At 40.6% G+C, this 26019-nt stretch overlaps 1 protein-coding gene across 1 annotated transcript in view; it reads right to left on the bottom strand.

The window, feature by feature from the left end:
- LOC102800804 (uncharacterized) overlaps nucleotides 1-26019 on the bottom strand; it is a 64123-nt gene continuing 38104 nt past the window's right edge. Inside the window, exons 24-29 of the mRNA XM_085494459.1 lie at nucleotides 16995-17126; nucleotides 14533-14602; nucleotides 12728-12783; nucleotides 5722-5812; nucleotides 4950-5142; nucleotides 1-329 (exon numbers count right to left, since the gene is read on the bottom strand). Coding sequence (XP_085350585.1) covers nucleotides 222-329; nucleotides 4950-5142; nucleotides 5722-5812; nucleotides 12728-12783; nucleotides 14533-14602; nucleotides 16995-17126 — 650 coding nt within the window. The 3' untranslated portion in view covers nucleotides 1-221. The remainder of the gene's footprint in view (nucleotides 330-4949; nucleotides 5143-5721; nucleotides 5813-12727; nucleotides 12784-14532; nucleotides 14603-16994; nucleotides 17127-26019) is intronic.

The following is a 26019-nucleotide window of genomic DNA, read 5'->3' as shown; positions in this document are numbered from 1 at the left end:
TAAAATTAATTATGTTCAACATTTGTGGCAACAATGGCAGTAATGTAGACTGGTAAATATAAAAAAAAAAATTGTATATTGGTAGAAAAATGGCAGTGTGTTTATGGCAGTGTGTAAAACAAACGTATTTCCTGGAGTTTGCTCTATACAAGGAAGCAGTGTTAAGTCAGATCACACACAATATGGGGAAAAAATCACCCTCTGAGTGTCGAGTACATCTTTCAAAAGTATTCTGTTCCCAGCCGACTTTGGGATGTTCCATTTACCCGAGGAAAATCGTCTGAATTACCATGGGCACCATCACCATTGAAGAGTGGAAAAGGTTGGTACTATAACACAATACAAAAAATAATGATAAGTTATAACAATATTTTATTGTGGAATACATGCTGATGCATGTATGATATGATAAAGACTCAAGTTAAATGCAATGATTTTAGCTAATTATCATGCAAATTAGGTAATTAATAGGCATGGATTTCAACCAAAAGCATATATGCATCAAGTTTCATCATGAACCAACTGCACTAACTGCAAAGACTCCCATTGTGTCCTTTGCACATGGGAGTCAAAAACAACGCAGAGCCAGATATAGAAAATTGAAGATTTTGTCTTTAGGGGAAGCAAGTTTAATTTACCATTCAAACTGTGAACAAAATCAGTTCAGAAATGATAATGAATGGATTGAAAGACAAACCCATTTTGGACTTTGTCTGATGGGAACAAAATCAAACATAGTTGAACTCTGGTGACCTTGCCCTTTGTTATATAATATAATTCCCTTTATCATAGTTTGTTTCAATATAAATATGCATTGTCATATTTAATTTTTAATACAAACAAGTTTTGGGGTTGAACCTGTGGGGAATCAGTCTATCGAATGTCCTTGATAGATGTAAATATCTTACAAAAACATTGGTGCCTAATTTGTTTAATTATTTTAAGGGACATAATTTCCAGATTTATTCAAAGTAATTTAAGATATTTTAGTATAACAAGTCATTGTCAATGACACATCCCCATTCCGTTCATATTTGAGTGACATATACATTCAAAGCAGATCATGACCGAAAAGCACCTGCATATGTACAACACATTGTTCTAAATCTGAACAAAATCCATCCATGCATGACTGAGATCAGGTTCCGGAATTGTGAAAATACGTGATTTTGATGCATTTTTGGCCTTAAAATGGCCATCATTCAGCTATTGTTAAGCGAATCATGAAACAAATGCACATATCTATTTGTGACATGATGTACCATGTGTGTGTGAAGTTTGAACTTGATCAATCCAGACATGTCTTGGATACTGATCCAGAACTGAATTTATTAAAACAAAATGGCCGCCAGTCGGCTATTTCGAACTTGATCCGACAAAAAAATGACGTGCATCAAGGTCCTATTATGTTTAATGTATGTACCAAATTTGAACAAAATCCGTCCATGTATAACTGAGATCCGGGTTCGGAATGGTGAAAATGTGCGATTTCAATGCATTTTCGACCTTAAAGAGGCCGCCATTTGGCTATCGTTAATGAGATCATAAAACAAATGCACATACATATTTGTGACATGATGTACCTTGTGTGTGTGAAGTTTGAACTCGATCAATCCAAGCATGTCTCAGATACGGATCCAGAACTGAATTCTTTAAAACAAAATGGCCGCCAGTCGGCTATTTCAAACCCGATGCAAAAAAAAAATGACGTGCATCAAGGTCATATTATGTTTAATGTATGTACCAAATTTGAACGAAATCCGTCCATGCATAACTGAGATCCGGGTCCGGAATGGTGAAAATGTGTGATTTTGATGCATTTTCGGCCTTAAAATGGCCGCTATTCGGCTATCGTTAATCGGATCATGAACAAAATGCATGTGCATATGTCCCATATAATGTGTGATGTATGAGTGAAGTTTGAACTTAATCGGTCCATGCATGTTCGAGATACAGGTGATCACGGACGCACGCACGGACGCACACAGGGCAAAACATAAGTCCTCGTTTTCGGACTACGTCCGAACGGGGACTAAAAACAAATGCCTCGCAGACAAAAAAATTGCTGCACTCAAAAATTAATGATTCTTCACTGAGACAAATATTAAATTCATTGTGTGACTACTGTATTATATGAAAAGAAAGAAAAAAAAACCTCTATGAATAGCTATCATGTTGCAAGCTCTGCTTTGTATGCAAATCAACTTAAATAGTTAGTTGGTGACCAGTGGAGAGAGAAGTCAACAGTACTGTTGCCTCCTGAGAATGTACATCTTTAAACACTGCAATCTTTGTTTTTGAAGTGCGTTTTTAAATTAGTATTATAAAAGCTCTATCATTCTGTTCTAATAGCTGAAACAAATTTCTGTGAATTTTCATTTGTCGAATGAACTGTTTGTCAAATACAGAATACATATATTTTGGTACAATTTTCTTTTCAAAATGTCGATGCAACGTTTTTCTTTTTATGTATTGCTTTTGATTTGATAACTTTGAACTAAACAGACTTTCTATTAGCTTCAGATCTTGATCAAAGTTTGGCACCCAGTTCATAGGAGTGCTTATATTGATTTTCTGACATCTTGTTTTCTGTAAAGATTTTATTGGTAGACTGTGCAAAAAATCTCTCCATGATTTGGTTTTGAAACCCAGTATAGTATTCCCATGGGACTTGGGAGATACATTACCAAAGATATTATTACAAGATAAATGGTTTGCTTCATTGAACACAGACAACAATGCATATTTCCACTGAGATCAGTGACCTTTGATGCATATCACCAGTGATCAGTCAAGTAATAACAGTCAAAATATTTTATCATATTTTCTCAATTTGTGCATGATATTTTCATACAGGACATCGGTTGTTCAAACTCAGGGAAGACTTTATACTGATGAATAAGGTGACCAAGTTTGATGAAGTTTGGAATAGAATTACCGTAAAAACCCTCAAATAAGAGCCACTTTGTAACACTTTCATTTCTGGGTGGTGCTTATTTGAGGTAACATTTTGACAACTTTGTAGCCAGTGGCTCTTAAACCAGGGTGATCAAACTTTTTCATTGTGAAATGGGGAAGGGATAATTGCAATTAATTTATTCTGTAAAAATACTGTTATGGGAATAACAAATGTCAAATAAATAAGAACGGCTGCTCGCTGACCGTGCTGCTTAGCGTACACGACGATTCGACGTTTCACCGACAATGTGTAGCGACGCCTGAAGTCATGTTTCACTGACAATGCGTAGTGATGCCTGAAGTCGGATTTGGTAGCACTCTCAGGGTCTGACCCACACTTGTACTTCCGTTGTACAATTGTTTACCAAGTCTGGTACGGCAAACTCCAATTTTTTTCTTGAAAACTGGGAATAACTTGCGTGGCTGTGGCTGGCGTGGTGGTTGATTTGGTGACGATATAAAATAGTTTCGATAGAATTTATCTGACCAGCAGCGACAGGAGCATGGAACGAATGAAAAAAATGATGCCCAATCATTTGTATTTATGGCAAAGACAATAAAGAAAAACACGTTTTTCTATAGATTTTTACAGCTTGGGTACTTGGGCATTGTTTTAATTGCGCTAGACGTCTGAAAGTACAGCTTTGGTTTATATATTTCCTGTTTCATAATCAAGCCAGCTTATAATGATATGTTAATGATATTCACGTACTTCACTGTCCAGGCAAACGGGGTCAAACTATAGCCCCACCCCTATATAACCAAATACGAAACGATACCGAGAAAGTAACAATTACATGTATTAAAAATAATTTCCTGTGACCAATCGGAGAGACTAAATCATTTACGAAAGCCCAGGCCTGTTACAAGGCATTTTCTAATTGGTCCATTCCAGATTATTTTCAATTCTCACAAATAGCTAATTTAAATATTTGGGTCAGGCGGGTCACGTCGACTTCGCTTTGCTGTAAGACAAGTTGATCGCGCAAGTTTGTGGAACTAATCCATTCGACTTCAATTTTGATTATTTTCGGCAAGAGAGTCCTCTCCAAACTAATGCCAGTTATTTTGTCACTTCCCTGAACATTTTGTCTCGAATCACCCCAAAACGAACGTCTCAAATGAAATGCCAAAAATAACCCAAAATCACGATCAGCGAGAGTGGGCTGCGTAATCATTACATTCTCACAGTCGGAGCTAAGTCACGATCCCTCAAACGTTGCCAGGACCGGATTAACACCTCTGTTTCCCCCCACGCTAACCAAATTTCCCCCACGCTAAGGAGAAAATCTTTTGTTTTCTATTGACTTCCTGTTCCGGTCCGTCTGTGTATTTTCGATACCTCCGATTTTCCGATAAAGGCGTTCTAAAATCGTGACGTTTTTTACTTGGTTATAAAGACAACATTGGCAATGAATATCTCAACGTGTCCTTCGGTGTTTCGACAAAAAACATAGTTACTACTAAATAGTTTGTGAATTGGTCGATTGTGTGTCAGAAATTTAAAATAGACAAGTTGACAGTCACATTCACGCTCTCAGTGTATTTCTTTCGTCTGTCATTCTTCCGTTCTCAATTATACTGGACATCAGGCAAGCTATGGGGATAATCTGTATTTGTCTCACACCTTCTGTGGGGCAATAAACAATGCAGGGTGGAAGTGAGGCACGACAAGCTTGTGTCTGCCTGATTGTAAACAACCGGGCGGCTGGCGCTTATTTCTGGTTTCTTATTGACAAAACCACTCAAATCTTGGTGGCTCTTAATGGAGGGTCAAATGTAACAAATTTTCACTGAGTGGCTCTTAATTGAGGGTGGCGCTTATTTGCGGATTTTTACGGTAGTAAAGTTATTGTGCACTCAATAACAATTATTAACGACAACGACGACGACAACAACGCCAGACAAAAATTGTTCTCTTAATATATACATTTCCCTTCCATCTTTGATGGTACGGGCAAGGTAAAAAAATAAAATAATACACTTAATACCTGAATATCATCATCTTCTAGGTTATCATCAATGGTAAATATTCCCATATTATCATTATGTTCTTCTAATTCTAACCCTTCAAAATCATCCCTATGGTGTAGAGTAGCCCTTAGCATACCAGGTTTGTATCCTGATGACCACAGTAAATCATCTATGTCTTCTTCCCTAGGAGGTGGCACATGAACTTTTTTCCTGCAAAAAAAGTACTTGATAGTCACCCTTCAAAAATCAACATTAAATTGGATACCATAGGATAACTGTTTCAAAAACAATGTTGCTCACATGAAAAAACAATGGAAAGCTGCTCACATGAAAATAAGGTTGTCCACATGAAAACAAGTTGACCCACATGAAAATAAGGATGACCACATGAAAACAAGGTTGCCCACATGAAAACAACGTTACCCACATGAAAATAAAGTTGTCTACATGAAAATAAAGATGACCACATGAAAACAAGGTTGTCCACATAAAAATAAGATTTGTTAATGTTTTACATCCTCTTTGCATCCGTAAGTGCAGTGAGACCGGGCCTTTAAGTTAGAAGGCTTTGTTTGATCATGAAGGTCAGTTACACTGTAGATGTTTGTTAGAGGCATATTTAGGTATCATATTTTTTTTAAGCTAAATTAACAAATTTTTAGCTTATTCTTGGAGTGTTGCTTTACATATGTATAAATACCACTTTAAGCCATACCAATAATGAGAACTATGTTTATTTAAAAAGTAGAATGAATATATAGAATTGAGTTTATTGTAGCTATTACTTACTTTTTACAACACACCACAATAAGTGATACACACAGTGCAATCAAGAGAAGTCCAGCAACAGCTCCAACAATTATTGATATCAATTTTAACTCTGAAAACAGAGAGATGGTATCTGTTAATAACAAACTTCACAATGGTTTATATACATTACAACACTGATGCCCAGACTTGAAAACAGAGAGATGGTATCTGTTAATAACAAACTATACCATGGTATATATATTTTACAGCACTGATGGCCAGACGTATCTGTTAATAACAAACTTCACAATGGTATATATATTTTACAGCACTGATGCCCAGACTTGAAAACAGAGAGATGGTATCAGTTAATAACAAGTCATTGTCAATGACACGTCCCCGTTCAGTTCATATTTGAGTGACATATACATTCAAAGCAGATCATGACCGAAATGCACCTGCATATGTACAACACATTGTGCTAAATCTGAACAAAATCCATCCATGCATGACTGAGATCCGGTTCTGGAATTGTGAAAATACGTGATTTTGATGCATTTTCGGCCTTAAAATGGCCATCATTCCGCTATTGTTAAGCAGATCATGAAACAAATGCACATATCTATTTGTGACATGATGTACCATGTGTGTGTGAAGTTTGAACTTGATCAATCCAGACATGTCTTGGATACGAATCCAGAACTGAATTCTTTAACAAAATGGCCGCCAGTCGGCCATTTCGAACTTGATCCGAAAAAAAAAAGACGTGCATCAAGGTCCTATTATGTTTAATGTATGTACCAAATTTGAACAAAATCCATCCATGCATAACTGAGATACGGGTCCAGAATGGTGAAAATGTGCGATTTCAATGCATTTTGGGCCTTAAAGCGGCCCCCATTTGGCTATCGTTAATGAGATCATGAAACAAATGCACATACATATTTGTGACATGATGTACCTTGTGTGTGTGAAGTTTGAACTTGATCAATCCAGACATGTCTTGGATACGGATCCAGAACTGAATTTATTAAAACAAAATGGCCGCCAGTCGGCTATTTCGAACTTGATCCGGAAAAAAAAATGACGTGCATCAAGGTCCTATTATGTTTAATGTATGTACCAAATTTGAATGAAATCCGTCCATGCATAACTGAGATCCGGGTCCGGAATGGTGAAAATGTGCGATTTCAATGCATTTTCGGCCTTAAAGTGGCCGCCATTTGGCTATCGTTAATGAGATCATGAAACAAATGCACATACATATTTGTGACATGATGTACCTTGTGTGTGTGAAGTTTGAACTCGATCAATCCAAGCATGTCTCAGATACGGATCCAGAACTGAATTCTTTAAAACAAAATGGCCGCCAGTCGGCTATTTCAAACCCGATGCAAAAAAAAAATGACGTGCATCAAGGTCATATTATGTTTAATGTATGTACCAAATTTGAACGAAATCCGTCCATGCATAACTGAGATCCGGGTCCGGAATGGTGAAAATGTGTGATTTTGATGCATTTTCGGCCTTAAAATGGCCGCTATTCGGCTATCGTTAATCAGATCATGAAAAAAATGCATGTGCATATGTCCCATATAATGTGTGATGTATGAGTGAAGTTTGAACTTAATCGGTCCATGCATGTTCGAGATACAGGTGATCACGGACGCACGGACGAACGCACACAGGGCAAAACATAAGTCCCCGTTTTCGGACTGCGTCCGAACGGGGACTAACAAACTATACCATGGTATATGTATTTTACAGCTCTGATGGCCAGACGTATCTGTTAATAACAAACTTCACAATGGTATATATACTTTACAGCACTGATGCCCAGACTTGAAAACAGAAAGATGGTATCAGTTAATAACAAACTATACCATGGTATATGTATTTTACATCACTGATGGCCAGACGTATCTGTTAATAACAAACTTCACAATGGTATATATACTTTACAGCACTGATTCCCAGACTTGAAAACAGAAAGTTGGTATCTGTTAATAACAAGACAAGTCATTGTCAATGACACGTCCCCGTTCCGTTCATATTTGAGTGACATATACATTCAAAGCAGATCATGACCGAAATGCACCTGCATATGTACAACACATTGTGCTAAATCTGAACAAAATCCATCCATGCATGACTGAGATCCGGTTCTGGAATTGTGAAAATATGTGATTTTGATGCATTTTCGGCCTTAAAATGGCCATCATTCCGCTATTGTTAAGCAGATCATGAAACAAATGCACATATCTATTTGTGACATGATGTACCATGTGTGTGTGAAGTTTGAACTTGATCAATCCTGACATGTCTTGGATACGGATCCAGAACTGAATTCTTTAACAAAATGGCCGCCAGTCGGCCATTTCGAACTTGATCCGAAAAAAAAAAAGACGTGCATCAAGGTCCTATTATGTTTAATGTATGTACCAAATTTGAACAAAATCCATCCATGCATAACTGAGATCCGGGTTCGGAATGGTGAAAATGTGCGATTTCAATGCATTTTCGGCCTTAAAGTGGCCGCCATTTGGCTATCGTTAATGAGATCATGAAACAAATGCACATATCTATTTGTGACATGATGTACCTTGTGTGTGTGAAGTTTGAACTTAATCAATCCAAGCATGTCTCAGATACGGATCCAGAACTGAATTCTTTAAAACAAAATGGCCGCCAGTCGGCCATTTCGAACCCGATCCAAAAAAAAAAATGACGTGCATCAAGGTCCTATTATGTTTAATGTATGTACCAAATTTGAACAAAATCCGTCCATGCATAACTGAGATCCGGGTCCGGAATGGTGAAAATGTGCGATTTTGATGCATTTTCGGCCTTAAAATGGCCGCTATTCGGCTATCGTTAATGAGATCATGAAACAAATGCACATACATATTTGTGACATGATGTACCTTGTGTGTGTGAAGTTTGAACTTGATCAATCCAGACATGTCTTGGATACGGATCCAGAACTGAATTTATTAAAACAAAATGGCCGCCAGTCGGCTATTTCGAACTTGATCCGAAAAAAAAAATGACGTGCATCAAGGTCCTATTATGTTTAATGTATGTACCAAATTTGAATGAAATCCGTCCATGCATAACTGAGATCCGGGTCCGGAATGGTGAAAATGTGCGATTTCAATGCATTTTCGGCCTTAAAGCGGCCGCCATTTGGCTATCGTTAATGAGATCATGAAACAAATGCACATACATATTTGTGACATGATGTACCTTGTGTGTGTGAAGTTTGAACTCGATCAATCCAAGCATGTCTCAGATACGGATCCAGAACTGAATTCTTTAAAACAAAATGGCCGCCAGTCGACCATTTCGAACCCGATCCCCCCAAAAAAATGACGTGCATCAAGGTCCTATTATGTTTAATGTATGTACCAAATTTGAACAAAATCCGTCCATGCATAACTGAGATCCGGGTCCGGAATGGTGAAAATGTGCGATTTTGATGCATTTTCGGCCTTAAAATGGCCGCTATTCGGCTATCGTTAATCGGATCATGAAAAAAATGCATGTGCATATGTCCCATATAAGGTGTGATGTATGAGTGAAGTTTGAACTTAATCGGTCCATGCATGTTCGAGATACAGGTGATCACGAACGGACGGACGGACGGACGGACGGACGCACACAGGGCAAAACATAAGTCCCCGTTTTCGGACTGCGTCCGAACGGGGACTAACAAACTATACCATGGTATATGTATTTTACATCACTGATGGCCAGACGTATCTGTTAATAACAAACTTCACAATGGTATATATACATTACAACACTGATGTCCAGACTTGAAAACAGAGAGATGGTATCTGTTAATAACAAACTATACCATGGTATATGTATTTTACAGCTCTGATGGCCAGACGTATCCGTTACTAACAAACTTCACAATGGTTTATATACTTTAATACAGCACTGATGCCCAGACTTGAAAACAGAGAGATGGTATCAGTTAATAACAAACTATACCATGGTATATGTATTTTACATCACTGATGGCCAGACGTATCTGTTAATAACAAACTTCACAATGGTATATATACTTTACAGCACTGATGCCCAGACTTGAAAACAGAAAGATGGTATCAGTTAATAACAAACTATACCATGGTATATGTATTTTACATCACTGATGGCCAGACGTATCTGTTAATAACAGACTTCACAATGGTATATATAATTTACAGCACGATAGTATCTGTCAATAACAAACTATACCATGGTATATATATTTTACAGCACTGATGGCCAGACCTATCGGTTAATAACAGACTTCACAATGGTTTATTAATAACAATGGTGATGAATTGAAATGTTTTGAACCAGCCACGGAGGATGAAATAATTAAAATTATAAAAAAATCGTCGTCGGCTTCGTGCGATTTGGACTGTTTACCCACTAATATATTAAAAGATGAAAAGATCCTTTCTATCCTGCTTTCACCTATAACAGATATCATAAATGAATCACTTCGCACTGGAAGTGTTCCCGAGAAAATGAAATGTGCGCTGATTAAACCTCTGCTCAAGAAAGCATCGTTGGATTCAAACATGCTGAAAAATTATCGACCGATTTCTAATTTGTCTTTTATATCTAAAGTCCTTGAACGTGTCGTTGCATCCAGAGTGAAACAACATTTAGAGAATTATTCGTTGTATGAAGAGTTTCAATCAGCGTATCGGACCGCACATAGCACTGAAACGGCTCTTTTGCGGGTCGCTAACGATGTACTATGCAGTATTGATAATTCTAAGAATTCAGTTGCTCTCGTACTTTTGGATCTTTCAGCCGCTTTTGATACTGTGAATCACAGGATTCTCATCGATAGGTTGAGATCAAATTTTGGTTTAAATGGTCTCGTCATCAAATGGTTTGAGTCGTATTTGAGTAACCGCATTCAAAAAGTGAAAATTGGAAATGTATTTTCTGATATGACGTCTATATTAGTAACCGGTGTTCCACAGGGCTCCGTCTTAGGGCCATTATTGTTCTCAATGTACATGCGTCCATTGGGCGAGTTATTGCGACGTCACGGCGTAAAATATCATTTTTACGCCGATGACACACAGATTTATTTATCGGTTTCTGAAGATGATCAAATTCGCGCCCGGGTGATACTTCAGACATGTATTCAAGATGTTAGCGATTGGATGTCTTGTAATTTCCTACTTTTGAATGTGTCGAAAACTGAATTTGTGTGCATGTCGTCTCGGAGATTCTCACAAGACTCGTGTCCTTTGTCTAGTATCGCAATTGGTGAAGAATTGGTTAGTGCTTCGTCAAGTGCTAGAAACTTAGGTGTCTTGTTTGATTCGCAGCTATCTATGGAAACACACATTTCTACTATTTGTAGATCTGGATATTCCCATCTAAGAAATATTAATCGTATTCGTAAATCATTATCCCAATCTGATACTGAAAAGTTGGTACATGCTTTCATATCTTCTCGCTTAGACAGCTGTAATTCATTATTGTCTGGTCTCCCTGTAACTAAAATAAAACCTCTTATTCGTGTACAAAATGCAGCAGCCCGCCTTGTCACTCGTGCTCGAAAATATGACCACATTACAGACATTTTTATTAAACTTCATTGGTTACCAGTTGTACAAAGAATCAATTTCAAATTACTTTTACTAGTGTATAAATCTTTGTATGGTTTTGCCCCAAATTATCTATGTGAATTAATCGAATTTTATGTACCGAGTCGTAGTTTAAGATCTGAATCGAAGTTTCTTATTAAAACTCGTCAGATGTGTAGTAAAAAGTCCAAGGTGTTATACAAAGACCGTGCTTTTGAAAATTTAGGTCCTAAACTTTTTAATGAATTACCTCTGTCTGTTCGTTCTAGTCCTTCAGTAGACATTTTTAAATCCAGACTGAAAACGCACTTATTTAAATGTGCTTTTAATATTTGACTGATTGTTTATTGTATCAGCGCCTTTGATCTTCATATGTTGGAATTGTTGCGCTTAATTAAATAGAGTTATTATTATTATTATTATTATTTATATACTTTACAGCACTGATGCCCAGACTTGAAAACAGAGAGATGGTATCTGTTAATAACAAACTATACCATGGTATATATATTTTACAGCACTGATGGTTAATAACAGACTTCACAATGGTTTATATACTTTACAGCACTGATGTCCAGACTTGAAAACAGAGAGATGGTATCTGTTAATAACAAACTATACCATGGTATATGTATTTTACATCACTGTCGGCCAGACGTATCTGTTAATAACAAACTTCACAATGGTATATATACATTACAACACTGATGCCCAGACTTGAAAACAGAAAGATGGTATCTGTTAATAACAAACTACACCATGATATACATCTTTTACACCACCACTGTTCAGACTTATTATTACTATCTTGATTGGGCAAAAGCTAAACAGAGGAAGTCTTTTCAACTATCCTTACAGAATACATAGGGCTAAATATCAAAAATCATTATTTCAAATCATTGGTCCTTGCCACTATTGATAGCAAAAGTGCACATTCACTAACAGTTCAGTATTTTCATTTCGTTGACCCATAAATAAAATTATTGACTAATGATACACAGTGAAGTGCTAGTTTTAGTAAAGTAAATTAAATTAAAGCAAATGTTTACAGTGCAAACAAATCTTACAAAGAGTCACACATCTTGGTATTTTCTAGGAGTACAAATTTATCAATGAGAATTTCTAAATTTATTTTAACGAACAAAATAAGGGTGTGGTCATCGGGCAGCAAGTCTTTGAATTACATGGGACCAATGTGTTTTACATGCGTTGTATATGCCACTACATGTACGAGTCTTATATCGAACAGGACATGGTGGGACGACCACCGCCTTTAAGTTAAAAACAGTGAAACATGGGGAAAATTGAAGTATAATGTTAGAAAATTAAGTCTGTCATAGGACAATACCCCTAGATAGTACCAGGATGTGTGACCTTCAGGGGTCATACATAGGGTCTATTAAAACAAAGAAAATAGGTAGTCTAATCCAACTTACTTTGCACTTCCGGGTCGTTCTGTGCACATGTTAAGCCAGTATATCCACTTGGACACCTAAAATGAATGTGAAAATCAGGGTAAAAGCATGAGAAATAGACCACGGATCAGGTTCCGTTAGAAGAACTAAATCAGCCAAGACTGCAGCTTGTTTTCTGATTTTTCAGACACCCCCAGTGCAATAATTGTAGTGTATTGTGGGATAGTTTTGTCAGCTTGCATTATCAGGTGTGATTGGTGGTGTTTAAATCAGCCAAAACTACTCCATAATTCACTATAATTTAGAATTGTGATATATTGCATATCACATGGCTAAATTACATGTTTTACATCGATTGTACATGTTGCATGGGACCCACAACATACTATGTTGGCTGTGACATTTTAAAGGCAGTGACATATAAAATGTTGAAAAAAATAATACGACTTGACCATTAGAAACTTTTAGACTGGGGGTGTCTGAAAACAAGCACCCATGGCTGATTTAGTTCTTCTGTTTGTAAACAAAGCAATCTGATCCGTAGTATAAATATCATAACAAAATGAACAAATCTGTAAAAGAAACTACTCATGCTACCTAATAATAAAGAAACTGGTTTTAGAAAAATCAAAAATAGCCATTTCAATAAAAATAACCATAATACTAAAATTAAAGAATGGAAGTTAATGTCATATACATGTAATAAATAAATCTGAGAGAAATCCATTCGAAGTATTTCTACATTAAAAATATCAAAGTAATTGGGATTGCAGTTTTCAAAAAGATATCGAAAATGACAATTTTTTACCTAAAATATTCCCCAAAATTTGAGAATTGACTATCGTCTAAATATAAACCTTTTGAGAGATGTCCAGTCAAAGTAATTCCCATCAAAGCCATTAAGCTATCTGTTTTCAAGAAGTCGACAAAAATAGTACTGTGGAATACTTTATTTTCGCTGGAATTAATTTTCGCTGAAAAGGCTTTTTGGGCGTTTTGCTTGAAATTTATTTTCATTGATTTTTCATGAGTTTAATGTGAAATATAGGAAAAAAAATATATTCGCTGGATTTTATTTTCAGGGAATAATCCCTTCAGCGAAAATAGCAAAAATAAATTCCAAGCAAAAATAAAGTATTCTACAGTATTTGACACTAAAATGTATGTTGCATTGAATGATATGATGTAAGAGTGTGTGTAAAGTTTGAATGTAACCAGGGCATGCCTGAAATACAGTTGAGGATGGATGGGCGGGTAACAGATGCACGTAGTTGAAACCATTTTCTGACTACATCTAAATGGGGATAGAAAATATTGCACAGGATTGAGTGGAGAAAAGCAAATGAAAAGAATTTAAACCAGCATTCACATTGTCCTGGAAATAAAAATCTAGTTCCAATAAAAAAAAAAAAGTTTGTCTACCAGCTTTATACACAACCAAACTTCTAAACATATAAACCCAAACTTCATCGAAACAGGTTAGGTTCAACAACAGGTGATTTTCTGTTTACCATGAGATTTCGCGTATTGCAGACTGCCACACTGATTGAATGATTTAATATTGAACTTGAATTTTTTTATAGCTCAATTTTGATATACAGACCTTTGAGAAGGAAATTTTGCGCTGAGATACCCTTATTTATCAAAATTAACCATCATTAAATGTATATAGCACATTATTTAAGTGTGAAATACCCCAAAATTACTTTCTCATTGCGACATGTTGATGCCACTACAAACTTTTTTTGTTCTTTATAGTTTAATAGTTTATGTATAACGCAGAATCTCACAGTGAGCAAAAAATGATTTATTGTGGGTCAACTTACAGACAACTGAATCCATTCTTAACTGCAGTACATATGCCTCCATGACGACATGGGTTAGAATTACAAATATCTAGGAAGGAAAAAGAATAACTGAAAATGATGAATCTATTGCAACAAATATATACCGTAAAAACTGGATTAATTCGCGGTAGTAAAAATAATTATTATAAGTGCACGAATTAATAGCGTAAAAATTATTGGTTTTTGGTGCGTGAATTAAAAGAGTACTTTTCGATAGATTCAAAAAGGAGCTGTTTTCATAAATTTATTAGTGATTTGTTGTGTTTTCCAATGAACACGATTACAGGACGTTTTTTTAGTGCCTCTGAGACTCGTGGCTAGCGACATTCATGGCGTATAGTCGGGCAGAGAACACGCACTGCGTCAAGGACCACGCATCATGTTACACTTAAAATGAAACAATGAAATGGCAAAGGTCACTCTGTACACAAACAAACAATGAACACGTTGCTACAAAGTAGCCGTCTGGCTGCACTGCCTTTTTTTATTTTTCTAGGCATCGCCCGGGCGATGTTATGGCAGATATTACGAAGAAAAATAACCCTGCGTTGATAGAAATGGTCTCAGAAAATGTTTAGAAAAAATAATGTTTCGCGTTGACCAAATATAATCATGCAAAGAATAAATTCAAAGTGTTTTAATACATTGGTGAGAGGTCGCATCACTAAGAAGGAAAAGCAAGTCAAAGTCGAAACGGGGTGCATCATGGACATGACACAACACACGCTGCGACAACGTAGTGATCAGCGACATCATTTTGGGATGCAATTGAACTTCAAGTACTTTTTTGCGAAACTTGTTGCGTAGTGATGCTGACATCAAGTGTGTGTTGACCGAAGTTTGACCCCAAGTCACGCACTGAACTGACGCGTTACCTTAGCAACCTTTTTTTCTTTCGTGCCTTGTGCGTCAAACTAGTAAAATTGTTATTATATCCGAAGGTACTGTAATTATGCAACTTGTATGCAACTCTGTACTGGCTTGAATATATCAACTTGAACGTCGTTTACTTAGTGCACTGCTTTTCTAATTATGCAAATTTGTTTACAATATTGTACCGGCTCTGTACTTCGTTATGTATTGCTTTCATGATAATTATTTATTTTTAAAACTATTGTTAGGGCACTGACCCGGGGTATTGGGTCTGTGAATATTTCAATATCATCGACTTGATAATGCGTTGCATTCATAATAATTATGCATCATAAACATACCATACGTCAAATTAAATTCTGGGCAGCGGACTTCGATCGCATTATTCACGTACATTTCGACTGAACTCTAATAACCACGCGTTTGAATTACGTGCGGCACTAGGCAATGACATCCAGAGTTAATGCACTGATATTTAAATTCGGGCCACCCAGCTTTACGCAAATCAATATAGTTACTTGTCATTTGTTCGAAAAATCTATAAACTCTCACAAATACCATGGACGCGAAGAGTTAACTGGGGGTTAAATGAAAGGGAACGTCTTTCTTGGACAAAAAACACATCAGTACAAGATTATGTGTGCAAGGTTAGATTTATAGAAGGTACATAATGTACATGACGGCTTAACCATGTTTTTTACCGAATCAGGTATAATGAAAATGTGACACGAGGTCAATCGCCCGACCAATCAAAAATGTCAATTTACGCACCATAGGGCGGTTCACTTAAATGACGTAATAGAATAATGGCGGGCACATGGTCGATGCAACCCTGTGGACCAGAGACGAAAAAGCCCTGTACTAAGCTTTCCATCACGGAAATTCTTAATCGATGTGCTGACCGATGGATATTTATCGACTAAGTAATAATCTTGCTCAATATCTGTAGTGTTGTGGGGGAATGATTTTTTTCACGTCAAATCTTTACCGAACCTAAACTGCTTGCTAACTGAAAGGCTGTGATGACGGAGATCATCTGCAATTGTGGCAACACCAAGTACTGATAACATAAAATTATATGTATATTTTTAATGTCTTCATGCAATTTATTCTGAGTTATCCACTTTATTCTGGCACGCGAATTAATAGGATACAATTTTAAACATGTTCTTGAACGCCGCGAATTAAAAGGATACATTTAAAAATTAGCGTTCAAAAATAAAATGGGTGCGCGAACTAATAGAGACCGCAAATTAATCAAGTTTTTACGGTAATGGTAGGCAGAATATATTTCTTGCAACCAAAGTCAAAACAACAATTTCACAAATTATCCAACAATGGACTAAAACTGTCAATTTAATCACAAACAGAGAAAATGGTATCTATTACAAATATGATGTTGGGAGTATGGTAGATGTGACAAATGCTTTTTACAAACAGTTTTCCATTACACATTTTTTTTTTAATTTTTAGTATGCTAATGCATTAACCTAATAATAAAAACATGAAGAGTGACATCAAATCCTAAATTTAGGTCTGAGACTATCACTATGACAACAATTACTTACTTATACATCCAAGTTCACTGAACTGATCTCCAATGTGTCCATCTTGACAAGTACAGGTAAATGTACCAGGTTGATTTATACATGCCGTATTTGGAGATGTACAATTTATACTCTCTTTACATTCATCAATGTCTACGGAAAATAAAAAAATATTGCAATTGATTAATAAATTAAAAGTCATTCACTGAATAGACAAGTTTCTAATTCCACCATTACCTTAGAAACATTCTGATGAAAAAACATTTCAATTTTGTCGATCTGGGTTTGATTTCATTAGCTCTTTGGAACATGGGAAATCAGTAAAACCAGCAAAAAAATTTGGCAAGCAAGAAATCAACCCTCTATTCTCACATAGAACTTATCTCGAAACATTGAGGTAGGTAGGATACAGGTGGGAAGTATTCAGGTAGGTGGGATACAAGTGGCAGTATTCAGGTAGGTGGGATACAAGTGGGCAGTATTCAGGTAGGTTGGGTACAGGTGGGCAGTATTCAGGTAGGTGGAATACATGTGGGCAGTATTCAGGTAGGTGGGATACAGGTGGGCAGTATTCAGGTAGGTGGAATACATGTGGGCAGTATTCAGGTAAGTGGAATACATGTGGGCAGTATTCAGGTAGGTGGAATACATGTGGGCAGTATTCAGGTAAGTGGAATACATGTGGGCAGTATTCAGGTAGGTGGGATACATGTGGGCAGTATTCAGGTAGGTGGGATACATGTGGGCAGTATTCAGGTAAGTGGAATACATGTGGGCAGTATTCAGGTAGGTGGAATACATGTGGGCAGTATTCAGGTAGGTGGGATACATGTGGGCAGTATTCAGGTAGGTGGAATACATGTGGGCAGTATTCAGGTAAGTGGGATACAGGTGGGCAGTATTCAGGTAGGTGGAATACATGTGGGCAGTATTCAGGTAAGTGGAATACATGTGGGCAGTATTCAGGTAGGTGGGATACATGTAGGCAGTATTCAGGTAGGTGGGATACATGTAGGCAGTATTCAGGTAGGTGGGATACATGTAGGCAGTATTCAGGTAGGTGGGATACATGTAGGCAGTATTCAGGTAGGTGGGATACATGTAGGCAGTATTCAGGTAGGTGGGATACATGTAGGCAGTATTCAGGTAGGTGGAATACATGTGGGCAGTATTCAGGTAAGTGGGATACAGGTGGGCAGTATTCAGGTAGGTGGGATACATGTAGGCAGTAATCAGGTAGGTGGAATACATGTAGGCAGTATTCAGGTAGGTGAAATACATGTGGGCAGTATTCAGGTAGATTGGGTACAGGTGGGCAGTATTCAGGTAGGTGGAATACATGTGGGCAGTATTCAGGTAGGTGGAATACATGTGGGCAGTATTCAGGTAAGTGGAATACATGTGGGCAGTATTCAGGTAAGTGGAATACATGTGGGCAGTATTCAGGTAGTAGGTGGAATACATGTGGGCAGTATTCAGGTAGGTGGGGTACAGGTGGGCAATATTCAGGTATGTGGGATACAGGTGGGCAGTATTCAGGTAGGTGGGATACAGGTGGGCAGTATTCAGGTAGGCGGGATACAGGTGGGCAGTATTCAGGTAGGTGGGGTACAGGTGGGCAGTATTCAGGTAGGTGGGGTACAGGTGGGCAGTATTCAGGTAGGTGGGGTACAGATGGGCAGTATTCAGGTAGGTTGGGTACAGGTGGGCAGTATTCAGGTAGGTTGGGTACAGGTGGGCAGTATTCAGGTAGGTGGAATACATGTGGGCAGTATTCAGGTAAGTGGAATACATGTGGGCAGTATTCAGGTAGGTGGGATACATGTGGGCAGTATTCAGGTAGGTGGGATACATGTGGGCAGTATTCAGGTAGGTGGGGTACAGGTGGGCAGTATTCAGGTAGGTGGGGTACAGGTGGGCAGTATTCAGGTAGGTGTGATAAGGTGGGCAGTATTCAGGTTGGTGGGGTACATGTGGGCAGTATTCAGGTAGGTGGGATACATGTGGGCAGTATTCAGGTAGGTGGGATACATGTGGGCAGTATTCAGGTAGGTGGGATACATGTGGGCAGTATTCAGGTAGGTGGGATACATGTGGGCAGTATTCAGGTAAGTGGGATACATGTGGGCAGTATTCAGGTAAGTGGGGTACAGGTGGGCAGTATTCAGGTAGGTGGGGTACAGGTGGGCAGTATTCAGGTAGGTGGGGTACAGATGGGCAGTATTCAGGTAGGTTGGGTACAGGTGGGCAGTATTCAGGTAGGTTGGGTACAGGTGGGCAGTATTCAGGTAAGTGGAATACATGTGGGCAGTATTCAGGTAGGTGGGATACAGGTGGGCAGTATTCAGGTAGGTGGGATACATGTGGGCAGTATTCAGGTAAATGGAATACATGTGGGCAGTATTCAGGTAGGTGTGATAAGGTGCGCAGTATTCAGGTTGGTGGAATACATGTGGGCAGTATTCAGGTAGGTGGGATACATGTGGGCAGTATTCAGGTAGGTGGGATACATGTGGGCAGTATTCAGGTAAGTGGGATACATGTGGGCAGTATTCAGGTAAGTGGGATACATGTGGGCAGTATTCAGGTAGGTGGAATACATGTGGGCAGTATTCAGGTAAGTGGAATACATGTGGGCAGTATTCAGGTAGGTGGGATACATGTGGGCAGTATTCAGGTAGGTGGGATACATGCGGGCAGTATTCAGGTAAATGGAATACATGTGGGCAGTATCCAGGTAGGTGGAATACATGTGGGCAGTATTCAGGTAAGTGGAATACATGTGGGCAGTATTCAGGTAGGTGGGATACATGTGGGCAGTATTCAGGTAGGTGGGATACATGTGAGCAGTATTCAGGTAGGTGGGATACATGTGTGCAGTATTCAGGTAGGTGGAATACATGTGGGCAGTATTCAGGTAGGTGGAATACATGTGGGCAGTATTCAGGTAGGTGGGGTACAGGTGGGCAGTATTCAGGTAGGCGGGATACAGGTGGGCAGTATTCAGGTAGGTGGGGTACAGGTGAGTAATATTCAGGTAGGTGTGATAAGGTGTGCAGTATTCAGGTAGATGGAATACATGTGGGCAGTATTCAGATAGGTGTGGGTACAGGTGGGTAATATTTAGGTAGGTGGGGTACAGGTGGGCAGTATTCAGGTAGGTGGGGTACAGGTAGGCAGTATTCAGGTAGGTGGAATACATGTGGGCAGTATTCAGGTAGGTGGGATACAGGTGGGCAGTATTCAGGTAGGTGGGATAAAGATGGGCAGTATTCAGCTAAGTGGGGTACAGGTGGGCAGTATTCAGGTAGGTGGGGTACAGGTGGGCAGTATTCAGGTAGGTGTGATAAGGTGCGCAGTATTCAGGTTGGTGGGGTACATGTGGGCAGTATTCAGGTAGGTGGGATACATGTGGGCAGTATTCAGGTAGGTGGGATACATGTGGGCAGTATTCAGGTAGGTGGGATACATGTGGGCAGTATTCAGGTAAGTGGGATACATGTGGGCAGTATTCAGGTAAGTGGGGTACAGGTGGGCAGTATTCAGGTAGTTGGGGTACAGGTGGGCAGTATTCAGGTAGGTGGGGTACAGATGGGCAGTATTCAGGTAGGTTGGGTACAGGTGGGCAGTATTCAGGTAGGTTGGGTACAGGTGGGCAGTATTCAGGTAAGTGGAATACATGTGGGCAGTATTCAGGTAGGTGGGATACAGGTGGGCAGTATTCAGGTAGGTGGGATACATGTGGGCAGTATTCAGGTAAATGGAATACATGTGGGCAGTATTCAGGTAGGTGTGATAAGGTGCGCAGTATTCAGGTTGGTGGAATACATGTGGGCAGTATTCAGGTAGGTGGGATACATGTGGGCAGTATTCAGGTAGGTGGGATACATGTGGGCAGTATTCAGGTAAGTGGGATACATGTGGGCAGTATTCAGGTAAGTGGGATACATGTGGGCAGTATTCAGGTAGGTGGAATACATGTGGGCAGTATTCAGGTAAGTGGAATACATGTGGGCAGTATTCAGGTAGGTGGGATACATGTGGGCAGTATTCAGGTAGGTGGGATACATGCGGGCAGTATTCAGGTAAATGGAATACATGTGGGCAGTATCCAGGTAGGTGGAATACATGTGGGCAGTATTCAGGTAAGTGGAATACATGTGGGCAGTATTCAGGTAGGTGGGGTACAGGTGGGCAGTATTCAGGTAGGTGGGATACATGTGAGCAGTATTCAGGTAGGTGGGATACATGTGTGCAGTATTCAGGTAGGTGGAATACATGTGGGCAGTATTCAGGTAGGTGGAATACATGTGGGCAGTATTCAGGTAGGTGGGGTACAGGTGGGCAGTATTCAGGTAGGCGGGATACAGGTGGGCAGTATTCAGGTAGGTGGGGTACAGGTGAGTAATATTCAGGTAGGTGTGATAAGGTGTGCAGTATTCAGGTAGATGGAATACATGTGGGCAGTATTCAGGTAGGTGTGGGTACAGGTGGGTAATATTTAGGTAGGTGGGGTACAGGTGGGCAGTATTCAGGTAGGTGGGGTACAGGTAGGCAGTATTCAGGTAGGTGGAATACATGTGGGCAGTATTCAGGTAGGTGGGATACAGGTGGGCAGTATTCAGGTAGGTGGGATACAGGTGGGCAGTATTCAGGTAGGTGGTATACAGGTGGGCAGTATTCAGGTAGGTGGGATAAAGATGGGCAGTATTCAGCTAAGTGGGGTACAGGTGGGCAGTATTCAGGTAGGTGGGGTACAGGTAGGCAGTATTCAGGTAGGTGGAATACATGTGGGCAGTATTCAGGTAAGTGGAATACATGTGGGCAGTATTCAGGTAGGTGGGATACAGGTGGGCAGTATTAAAGTAGGTGTGATACAGGTGGGCAGTATTCAGGTAAGTGGGATACATGTGGGCAGTATTCAGGTAGGTGGAATACATGTGGGCAGTATTCAGGTAGGTGGGATACATGCGGGCAGTATTCAGGTAAATGGAATACATGTGGGCAGTATCCAGGTAGGTGGAATACATGTGGGCAGTATTCAGGTAAGTGGAATACATGTGGGCAGTATTCAGGTAGGTGGGGTACAGGTGGGCAGTATTCAGGTAGGTGGGATACATGTGAGCAGTATTCAGGTAGGTGGGATACATGTGTGCAGTATTCAGGTAGGTGGAATACATGTGGGCAGTATTCAGGTAGGTGGAATACATGTGGGCAGTATTCAGGTAGGTGGGGTACAGGTGGGCAGTATTCAGGTAGGCGGGATACAGGTGGGCAGTATTCAAGTAGGTGGGGTACAGGTGAGTAATATTCAGGTAGGTGTGATAAGGTGTGCAGTATTCAGGTAGATGGAATACATGTGGGCAGTATTCAGGTAGGTGTGGGTACAGGTGGGTAATAATTAGGTAGGTGGGGTACAGGTGGGCAGTATTCAGGTAGGTGGGGTACAGGTAGGCAGTATTCAGGTAGGTGGAATACATGTGGGCAGTATTCAGGTAGGTGGGATACAGGTGGGCAGTATTCAGGTAGGTGGGGTACAGGTAGGCAGTATTCAGGTAGGTGGAATACATGTGGGCAGTATTCAGGTAGGTGGGATACAGGTGGGCAGTATTCAGGTAGGTGGGATACAGGTGGGCAGTATTCAGGTAGGTGGTATACAGGTGGGCAGTATTCAGGTAGGTGGGATAAAGATGGGCAGTATTCAGCTAAGTGGGGTACAGGTGGGCAGTATTCAGGTAGGTGGGGTACAGGTAGGCAGTATTCAGGTAGGTGGAATACATGTGGGCAGTATTCAGGTAAGTGGAATACATGTGGGCAGTATTCAGGTAGGTGGGATACAGGTGGGCAGTATTAAAGTAGGTGTGATACAGGTGGGCAGTATTCAGGTAAGTGGGATACATGTGGGCAGTATTCAGGTAGGTGGAATACATGTGGGCAGTATTCAGGTAGGTGGGATACATGCGGGCAGTATTCAGGTAAATGGAATACATGTGGGCAGTATCCAGGTAGGTGGAATACATGTGGGCAGTATTCAGGTAAGTGGAATACATGTGGGCAGTATTCAGGTAGGTGGGGTACAGGTGGGCAGTATTCAGGTAGGTGGGATACATGTGAGCAGTATTCAGGTAGGTGGGATACATGTGTGCAGTATTCAGGTAGGTGGAATACATGTGGGCAGTATTCAGGTAGGTGGAATACATGTGGGCAGTATTCAGGTAGGTGGGGTACAGGTGGGCAGTATTCAGGTAGGCGGGATACAGGTGGGCAGTATTCAAGTAGGTGGGGTACAGGTGAGTAATATTCAGGTAGGTGTGATAAGGTGTGCAGTATTCAGGTAGATGGAATACATGTGGGCAGTATTCAGGTAGGTGTGGGTACAGGTGGGTAATATTTAGGTAGGTGGGGTACAGGTGGGCAGTATTCAGGTAGGTGGGGTACAGGTAGGCAGTATTCAGGTAGGTGGGATACATGTGGGCAGTATTCAGGTAGGTGGGATACAGGTGGGCAGTATTCAGGTAGGTGGGATACAGGTGGGCAGTATTCAGGTAGGTGGGATACAGGTGGGCAGTATTCAGGTAGGTGGGATAAAGATGGGCAGTATTCAGCTAAGTGGGGTACAGGTGGGCAGTATTCAGGTAGGTGGGTTACAGGTGGGCAGTATTCAGGTAGGTGTGATAAGGTGCGCAGTATTCAGGTTGGTGGGGTACATGTGGGCAGTATTCAGGTAGGTGGGATACATGTGGGCAGTATTCAGGTAGGTGGGATACATGTGGGCAGTATTCAGGTAGGTGGGATACATGTGGGCAGTATTCAGGTAAGTGGGATACATGTGGGCAGTATTCAGGTAAGTGGGGTACAAGTGGGCAGTATTCAGGTAGGTGGGGTACAGGTGGGCAGTATTCAGGTAGGTGGGGTACAGATGGGCAGTATTCAGGTAGGTTGGGTACAGGTGGGCAGTATTCAGGTAGGTTGGGTACAGGTGGGCAGTATTCAGGTAAGTGGAATACATGTGGGCAGTATTCAGGTAGGTGGGATACAGGTGGGCAGTATTCAGGTAGGTGGGATACATGTGGGCAGTATTCAGGTAAATGGAATACATGTGGGCAGTATTCAGGTAGGTGTGATAAGGTGCGCAGTATTCAGGTTGGTGGAATACATGTGGGCAGTATTCAGGTAGGTGGGATACATGTGGGCAGTATTCAGGTAGGTGGGATACATGTGGGCAGTATTCAGGTAAGTGGGATACATGTGGGCAGTATTCAGGTGAGTGGGATACATGTGGGCAGTATTCAGGTAGGTGGAATACATGTGGGCAGTATTCAGGTAAGTGGAATACATGTGGGCAGTATTCAGGTAGGTGGGATACATGTGGGCAGTATTCAGGTAGGTGGGATACATGCGGGCAGTATTCAGGTAAATGAAATACATGTGGGCAGTATCCAGGTAGGTGGAATACATGTGGGCAGTATTCAGGTAAGTGGAATACATGTGGGCAGTATTCAGGTAGGTGGGGTACAGGTGGGCAGTATTCAGGTAGGTGGGATACATGTGAGCAGTATTCAGGTAGGTGGGATACATGTGTGCAGTATTCAGGTAGGTGGAATACATGTGGGCAGTATTCAGGTAGGTGGAATACATGTGGGCAGTATTCAGGTAGGTGGGGTACAGGTGGGCAGTATTCAGGTAGGTGGGGTACAGGTGGGCAGTATTCAGGTAGGCGGGATACAGGTGGGCAGTATTCAGGTAGGTGGGGTACAGGTGAGTAATATTCAGGTAGGTGTGATAAGGTGTGCAGTATTCAGGTAGATGGAATACATGTGGGCAGTATTCAGGTAGGTGTGGGTACAGGTGGGTAATATTTAGGTAGGTGGGGTACAGGTGGGCAGTATTCAGGTAGATGGGGTACAGGTAGGCAGTATTCAGGTAGGTGGAATACATGTGGGCAGTATTCAGGTAGGTGGGATACAGGTGGGCAGTATTCAGGTAGGTGGGATACAGGTGGGCAGTATTCAGGTAGGTGGTATACAGGTGGGCAGTATTCAGGTAGGTGGGATAAAGATGGGCAGTATTCAGCTAAGTGGGGTACAGGTGGGCAGTATTCAGGTAGGTGGGGTACAGGTAGGCAGTATTCAGGTAGGTGGAATACATGTGGGCAGTATTCAGGTAAGTGGAATACATGTGGGCAGTATTCAGGTAGGTGGGATACATGTGGGCAGTATTAAAGTAGGTGGGATACAGGTGGGCAGTATTAAAGTAGGTGTGATACAGGTGGGCAGTATTCAGGTAAGTGGGATACATGTGGGCAGTATTCAGGTAGGTGGAATACATGTGGGCAGTATTCAGGTAAGTGGAATACATGTGGGCAGTATTCAGGTAGGTGGGATACATGTGGGCAGTATTCAGGTAAGTGGAATACATGTGGGCAGTATTCAGGTAGGTGGAATACATGTGGGCAGTATTCAGGTAGGTGGGGTACAGGTGGGCAGTATTCAGGTAGGCGGGATACAGGTGGGCAGTATTCAGGTAGGTGGGGTACAGGTGAGTAATATTCAGGTAGGTGGGGTACAGGTGGGCAGTATTCAGGTAGGTGGAATACATGTGGGCAGTATTCAGGTAGGTGGAATACATGTGGGCAGTATTCAGGTAGGTGGAATACATGTGGGCAGTATTCAGGTAGGTGGGTACAGGTGGGCAGTATTCAGGTAGGTGGGGTACAGGTGGGCAGTATTCAGGTAAGTGGGGTACAGGTGGGCAGTATTCAGGTAGGTGTGGGTACAGGTGGGTAATATTCAGGTAGGTGGGATACATGTGGGCAGTATTCAAGTAGGTGGGATACATGTGGGCAGTATTCAGGTAGGTGGGATACAGGTAGGCAGTATTCAGGTAGGTGGGGTACAGGTGAGTAATATTCAGGTAGGTGGGATACATGTGGGCAGTATTCAGGTAAGTGGAATACATGTGGGCAGTATTCAGGTAGGTGGGGTAAAGATGGGCAGTATTCAGGTAGGTGGGGTACAGGTGGGCAGTATTCAGGTAAGTGGGGTAC

Source organism: Saccoglossus kowalevskii, chromosome 20, assembly GCF_978046115.1.
Source record: "Saccoglossus kowalevskii chromosome 20, keSacKowa6.1, whole genome shotgun sequence".
NCBI classification, from domain to species: Eukaryota; Metazoa; Hemichordata; class Enteropneusta; family Harrimaniidae; genus Saccoglossus; species Saccoglossus kowalevskii.
The sequence above is the reverse complement of the archived record's forward strand: the minus strand, read 5'-3'. Positions and strand labels throughout refer to the sequence as shown.